Source organism: Neophocaena asiaeorientalis, unplaced genomic scaffold (genome assembly GCF_003031525.2).
Source record: "Neophocaena asiaeorientalis asiaeorientalis breed wild unplaced genomic scaffold, Neophocaena_asiaeorientalis_V1.1 scaffold36, whole genome shotgun sequence".
In the NCBI taxonomy this organism is placed as follows: domain Eukaryota; kingdom Metazoa; phylum Chordata; class Mammalia; order Artiodactyla; family Phocoenidae; genus Neophocaena; species Neophocaena asiaeorientalis.
The window spans coordinates 3,415,036-3,422,516 of NW_020174149.1; the positions used below are offsets into that span (position 1 = coordinate 3,415,036).

Sequence of the window (7,481 nt, forward strand, 5' to 3'; positions counted from 1 at the left end):
GCTCAACAGCAATTTTATGAGGTACAGGTTATTCCTATTCTCCAGATGGCAGAAAAAAAGTAACTGCAAAGCTCTAAACCAGGGGCCAAGAACTTCTGCGAGCACCAGTCACTATTTTAGGCTTTGTGGGCCATAGTCTGTTGCAGCTACTCAATTCTGATGTTGTAGCACAAAAGCAGCCCTAGATAAGACATAAATGAATAAATGTGGCCATGTTCCAATAAAGTTTTTATTTACAAAAACTTTGGGACAATGGGCTGCTTACTAACCCCTACTCTAAACACATATTTTCCAATCCCAAACCCAGCATTCTTTGTTATACCACAAATAAAATTAACTAGTCCAATGGTCGTTTTTCAAAGGACACTTCCAGCTACAGACACATATTTAATGGCACCAATGTGAACACAGGCACATTTCTAATGAATAAAGAAAGAGCAACGGCTTCCCTGGTGGCGCAGTGGTTGGGAGTCCGCCTGCCGATGCAGGGGACACGGGTTCATGCCCTGGTCCGGAAGGATCCCACGTGCCGCGGAGTGCCTGGGCCCGTGAGCCATGGCCGCTGAGCCTGCGCGTCCAGAGCCTGTGCTCTGCAACAGGAGAGGCCACAGCAGTGAGAGGCCCACGTACAGCAAAAAAAAAAAAGAAAGAGCAAAAAGGAAGCAGCCCATTAATATGTCCGGTAAAATGGGGTTAGACTAAGCCCAAACTGTGGTCAAAGTATCTTGGTGGTGGTTTCAGCTATGTCACTCAGCTAGTTTTTTCCAGTGTAAATAATGTGGTTTTTTTTTTTACTTCTTTAATCTTTCTTAGTATACAGTTTTTTAACATCTTTATTGAAGTAGAATTGCTTTACAATGGTGTGTTAGTTTCTGCTTTATAATAAAGTGAATCAGCTATACGTATACATATATCCCCATATCCCCTCCCTCTTGCGTCTCCCTCCCACCCTCGCTATCCCACCCCTCTAGGTGGTCACAAAGCACCAAGCTGGTCTCCCTGTGCTATGCGGCTGCTTCCCATTAGCTATCTATTTTACAGTGTAGACAATCTTTATTGGCAGGTGTTGAGTGCAAGAAAAATGGTAACAAATCCAGAAGGATGGAAAAGGAGGCAGGGCATGCTCCCCTCCCCTAAGTGAGGACTTTGTGACCAGGTCACTGGAGCAAGAGCACCTGACTATGGTCACTTTGGGTCCAGAACCCCTCAAGTAAGCTCCCAGGCAGGAGGGCTCCTCACATGTGGGAAGGGAGCAACACTCTGGAAAGGGTATGGGCTATGTCCCACCCCAGGCTACTTGCCTCCTGCCCACAGCATACCTCAGCCCCTCAAGAGGAAGGTGTCACAGCTCACTGTAGGAGTGTTTCAGGACTGAGTTACTAATAGGTGTTACTAACTCTATTCCTCTCCAAACCCAGGTATCTGCCATATGCCTCAGTTCCCTTGCTCTGTGATTTGCTAGGTTGGACTACAAGGTCCTGTTAGTGGTCCAGCTCAACTGAGTAGCTCCCATAGTTCCCTGAGCCTAAAAAAGGTTAATTTCACCTCTCATCTGTATAATAGTGCAGCTGGATTCTAAGAATCTCTAAGATCTCTTCCAGTTCCAATACTGAGACCTCTAATGTGACTAAAATAGCCAACTTTAGTTCATATAGGCATCAGCCTTGCCTGTATGAACTGTACCATAATAGCCACTCTTATTCTGTGCTCAGCAATCTTACTTGGTATCTCAAGGTACTCTAATATGAAGAGCCAAAAGACCTCATCACTAGAAATGAAGCTAAAGTTGTAGCTAAGTTGGTTTTGGTTTACTCTTGTGTGACCTTGACTGAAATGAAATAGCTTTAGCCTAGTCAACTGGGGAGGGCAAGCCACTGGTAAGGCCTCTTCATAGACAGCATGTGAATTTCATCACACCCTTTTCAATTTACAACAATCTTTAGGGGTTAAAGCGAAAATGTACAATATAATGTCCATAAAGAAACTGAAGAGGGACTTCCCTGGTGGTGCAATGGTTAAGAATCCGCCTGCCAATGCAGGGAACACGGGTTTGAGCCCTGGTCCGAGAAGATCCCAAATGCCACGGAGCAACTAAGCCTGTGTGCCACAACTACTGAGCCTGAGCTCTAGAGCCTATGAGCCACAACTACTGAAGCCCGTGCTCCGCAACAAGAGAACCCACCGCAATGAGAAGCCCATGCACCGCAATGAAGAGTAGCCCCCACTCACCACAACTAGAGAAAGCCCGTGCACAGCAACGAAAACCCAGAGCAGCCAAAAATAAATTTAAAAAAAAATAAAAAAAGAAACTGAAGAAAAGTTTGAGGAAAAGGATGACAAAAAGGTGTATCCCTACATACCATGAGAATAACACCTAACTAAAATAAATTGCCAACTTATGAATGGAATATGTAGAATGTATGGTAAAATTATAAAGGTGAGCATATCAGATTTAGAGACAGGAATTGGAATCAGTGTTCAAGGGCACTTAGTGTAAGAATCCTAGATTAGGAAAACAAAGAGTTCAGAGGAAGCACTTTTGTTATAGACCACGCATGGCTCTAGTTCTAGACCTGTGCTGTTAACACTCTCGCCATATGTGGCTACGCAAACCTAAACTCATTAAAGCTGAATAAAATGGAAAATTCAGTTCTGTAGCCACATTACCCAAATTCCATAACTACACCTGGTTGGTGGCTAACTGGACAGCACATATTCAGTCTGTCATCACAGAAAGTTGTATTGGATAGTGCTATTCTAGACAAAATCCAGAATATAGAGGGCACCTGGAAGAAACACTTCTTAAATACACCTGGCTCTCACTTTTGATACTACTCACCAAGCCACCTATGAAGAGACACTAGGAATGAAGACATGTGGGTTATACAGTGCTAGCTTTTTGGGTTTCTTTATTTCTAAGAGAGCACACACCCCTTACAGCTAGGAATGTCCCTTCTTTTGAATTAACTATAGGAACTTATAAATCACTAGAGGCACTTATTGAGTACAACTGGCCTAGAAAGCAGCAGGGACTCAGCAATTCTCTGCCAGCATAGGCCTTAGTTGACTTGGGAAACACAGAAATAAATCAGTTCCCTGGTCTCCATGTCTTCCCATATTGGTCCAGAGCTCTCTCAGAAGCTAATTGCTACACCATCTCTGGATACCACCTGAATTACAGCAGGCTTTCTTTTGCTTCCCCAAACTGTTTCTGCACATGTTTCCAGACTGACTGCTTTCTCACATTTCTCCAATGACTGAAAATAAGATTCACAAGTTACAAGTGCTTTGCCAGGCCTTACAGGCCTACCCACCCATCCCCATCACTGTTGATAAGGCTTCTTCCTGGTTTATCACAGAAAGTTGTATTGGATAGTGCTATTCTAGACAAAATCCAGAATATAGGGGGCACCTGGAAGAAACACTTCTTAAATACACCTGGCTCTCACTTTTGATACTACTCACCAAGCCACCTATGAAGAGACACTAGGAATGAAGACATGTGTCTTCATTTCTTCATAAAGAAACCCAAAAAGCTACAGTGCTAGCTTTTTGGGTTTCTTTATTTCTAAGAGAGCACACACCCCTTACAGCTAGGAATGTCCCTTCTTTTGAATTAACTATAGGAACTTATAAATCACTAGAGGCACTTATTGAGTACAACTGGCCTAGAAAGCAGCAGGGACTCAGCAATTCTCTGCCAGCATAGGCCTTAGTTGACTTGGGAAACACAGAAATAAATCAGTTCCCTGGTCTCCATGTCTTCCCATATTGGTCCAGAGCTCTCTCAGAAGCTAATTGCTACACCATCTCTGGATACCACCTGAATTACAGCAGGCTTTCTTTTGCTTCCCCAAACTGTTTCTGCACATGTTTCCAGACTGACTGCTTTCTCACATTTCTCCAATGACTGAAAATAAGATTCACAAGTTACAAGTGCTTTGCCAGGCCTTACAGGCCTACCCACTCATCCCCATCACTGTTGATAAGGCTTCTTCCTGGTTTACTCACTGTCACACAAAGAGATGGCTCTCACCACCGGCACAGACTTACTTCCCCCACCGAGAATTTCTCTCAGTATTCTTTATGGCTTAGTTCAAGCTCACCATTCCATAAAATTTCTAGGGACTGCTCTAAACATGTACAGCACAAACTGTATATGAAATAATTTAGTACATATACTACAACCATGTACTATACATACCACAAAACTATGGCCAGAAACACATTCTTCTTTCTACATTTGGCATAAATGCTGCAGTGCTCATTCTGGCCAAAGAAACCGGGTGGATTACGGAAGTGTTCTAGGGCAGGCTGTCCTAGAAGACCAAGTAAACACAATCTAGTACTATGACTAGTAACAATGCTGCGTATTTTGAGGTATTATATTTTTCAACCATCTTGGTATGTCATTAAATCAAGCACATTAGAAAAATCATGATCTGTGACTTTGTTTTTAATTCTCAAGCCTTATGATCAGATAATTTACAAATCTGTGCTGATAGAGCTCCTCTACCTTAACCCTTCTGAGTTGGCAAAAGCATCATTACCAATCACACACCTACAGTAGTTCTACAGTTGTGTTTCTGAATACCTGTTTAAAAGACAATCCTGAATTATAACTTAGTCTGACTTTGTGAAGAATTCACAAGCAAGTTTCCCAACCTATCATGTCACAGTGAATTTTAAAAACATCTGATCTTAAAGATCATCTCTAAAATGTGAGAAGTACTAAATATTCTTTATCTGATGCTATACATAAACCACACTAAAATGCCCTTCATTAAGTAAAACGCAATATTTTAGACGGAGAATTTTAATTAAATTGGCATATTTAAGACCAAAAAGATAAAGTGGACATTGTCAGTGTATCTTCAGCCCTTGCCTTAATGGGTGAATGAACACAACTTGAAACACAGGTGAATCTTGCTGGTCTATGAGACAGTGAAGGGAGCTTCTCAATATTTAAATATATTAATATAACCAGTTATAGAAATCTAAATATAAAACCAATCTCCTATAGGGTTTGAGAAGGCATTCACCATATCCCTGAAAAGTTTAACATTCCTTATTCAAGTTTAATCATCTCTTTAGAAGGGGAAAACACTGACAGTACTTGCTGAACCAGAATTACTATCAAAATTCAAAAAGCTGACCATATTCATTTAGCCACAAGCCAATCTTATTTAAATCAGGACAGAAATATTACATCAGCTATTCATGACCTGAATTCTAGTGTATGAGATCAATTTAAATATGGTACACATAAAAAGTCATGAGACAGCTGTTTCATAATAAATAAGGCAGTGGCCAACTATTACTCATTAGTAGCTTTTTTGAGATAAGCTATCAAGTCTGCCCTTTCTGACTTCTTCTTAATGCCAGCGAAGATCATTTTTGTTCCAGGGATGTACTTCTTGGGATTCTCCAAATACTCCATCAGCGTCTCCTCTCCCCAGGTGATGCCTAAACAAGGAGGGATGTATTGTTAAGTATGTCACACTCCTGAAAAAGTGTTTACCAAAGGTTACATTCATGCAATTTGTGCTTGTGTTAGTTAACAATGGCCCGCCTCTTACCTTTGTTCTTGTTGGCATCTGTGTAAGAGAATCCGACAGCCTGACCTGTCTTTCGCCCAAACAGACCATGGAGATTTGGCCCAGTCTTGTGCTTGCCTCCCTTTTCCACAGTATGGCACTGGGCACACTTCTGAACAAAAATCTTCTTGCCCTTCTCAACATCACTCATTTTTAAATCTAAAAATGAAAGACTCAATTAATTAATTTTTTCTCCAAGTAAAGAAAGTGTAAACCAATGATCAACTCCAGCCACTAACGCACTGCAAACTTATGACATTATATACCAGGTTGAATTTTGTTTTACTTAGTTCACTTGCAAAAGATTCTTTAACACAAAAAACACTATCTGGAAGTACTTCCTTAAAAACACGTCTCTGTGTGTGTGTCAACTAAAAACTGACACTTGACATCTGCCTCTACAAGCGTTAAGGCACAAGCCACTGCAGCTGCTGACCTTCAACACATCCTGAAAAGTTCAGGGTAGAGATCAGGAATGAGGCACTCTGTGGTCTGGGAAAAACTGGCAAAAGAGACCTTTAGATAAATAACCTCTGGTTGGGGAACCAAGATCCCACAAGCGCATGCTGGGGCCGAGAAAAAAAAAAAAAAAGAAATGCTGTCTCCCCGTCTCTAGTCCCCATTTTGCCCCAAACAGAACTTACAGCTCTTACTTTGTGCATTTTTTTCCAGTTGACATACGTGATGAAAGCAAATTAGGAACCTACTTCAAAACCATTTCAAAAGATGACATCAAGGTCACAAAGTCACAAATCTGAATACGCTGAACTATGAATATATTAAACCCAAACCACCAAAATTCCAACTTTTACGGCGGTCTAATTATTCATACTACAATTTAAAGCCACCTCTGAAGATAAGGAAAAATACATTTTTACAAAAAGGGAGATAATGGTTGATTCAGCCTGCTGAGGTCCCTCTAAATTGCCTTGCTGTGGGTGGGAGGCCAGCAGCAGGCTTTTGAGGTCTCCCCGGTAATGCCCATTCTCCAGCTCTGGGATTCCCCGGGGGAGACCACGAGGTCATCAATCCAAGCCGGTTTCATGGACACTGTGATGAAACCTCCCTCTCCGAGGTGCCTGAGCAGGTTAAGGGGGGGAGCGACAGGTGGCCAGGAAAAGTAATGACTTATTGGAAGAGCAGCAGCTTTTGCTCTCTTGGAAAGAGGACGTGACGCGCTGCGCATCGTCCCCCGACTCCCGCCCTCACTCCAGAAGAAATCTTGTCTATCATTGCCATAGCCCCGCAGTCCCGACAACGGAGGGCCCGCGTCTCGGAAGGAACCGCGAACAAGCCGCCTCCGAGCTTTCAGGACCTTGACCGAGACCACGCCACGACCTAATTAGGGTCCCGCCCCACCTCACGCCGTAGCCCGCCGGGCTGGGCGCAGTCCGGGGCCCCCCCATTCCCTGTCCCCCACCCGGCCCCCGCTCACGGGCCTCAGTCCACCCGCGCGCCCCCCACGCAGGCGCGCGCCCTCATGGCTCGGTTTCTCGCCCGCCGTGGCCTCCGCGCCCCGCGCCCACCGTTCTTTCTCTGTGTACGACTAAGCCGTTCCCGCTCGCAAGCCAAACGTCCAGCTCTCTAATCCCAAGGACACGCCGGTCCGCGTCTATGTACGGGTGAAAATGCAACCAAACTGGCTCCGCCCTCTGCCCTCCTGACGTGCGGCCTGGCGAACTGATACGTAGTGACGTCGCCGCGCCCCATTGGCTCGGGTCTCCGGGGCTGAGTTAGGACCCTGCGCGCGCGCATACTTGCTAGTACTGTGAGGGGAACAGCGTGAATGCCCTTCCTCTCCCGGCCTTTCCCTCCGGGCAGTTACGACAGGCCATTAGAGGTACGACACCGAGGTTGTGCCCGGAGCGGCTGACGTCAACCTCG

The 7,481-nt window shown here is 44.2% G+C and overlaps 1 protein-coding gene across 1 annotated transcript; it reads right to left on the reverse strand.

Annotated features, from left to right (window-relative positions):
- Positions 1-4,435: 4,435 nt before the first annotated feature.
- On the reverse strand, positions 4,436-7,255 carry CYCS (cytochrome c, somatic). Its single transcript, XM_024755083.1, has 3 exons — positions 7,124-7,255; positions 5,580-5,756; positions 4,436-5,466 (listed from the first exon to the last, which is right to left on the reverse strand). Exons 2-3 carry the CDS (start codon positions 5,746-5,748, stop codon positions 5,318-5,320), a joined length of 318 nt encoding a protein of 105 aa, XP_024610851.1. The 5' UTR covers positions 5,749-5,756; positions 7,124-7,255; the 3' UTR covers positions 4,436-5,317.
- Positions 7,256-7,481: the final 226 nt, after the last annotated feature.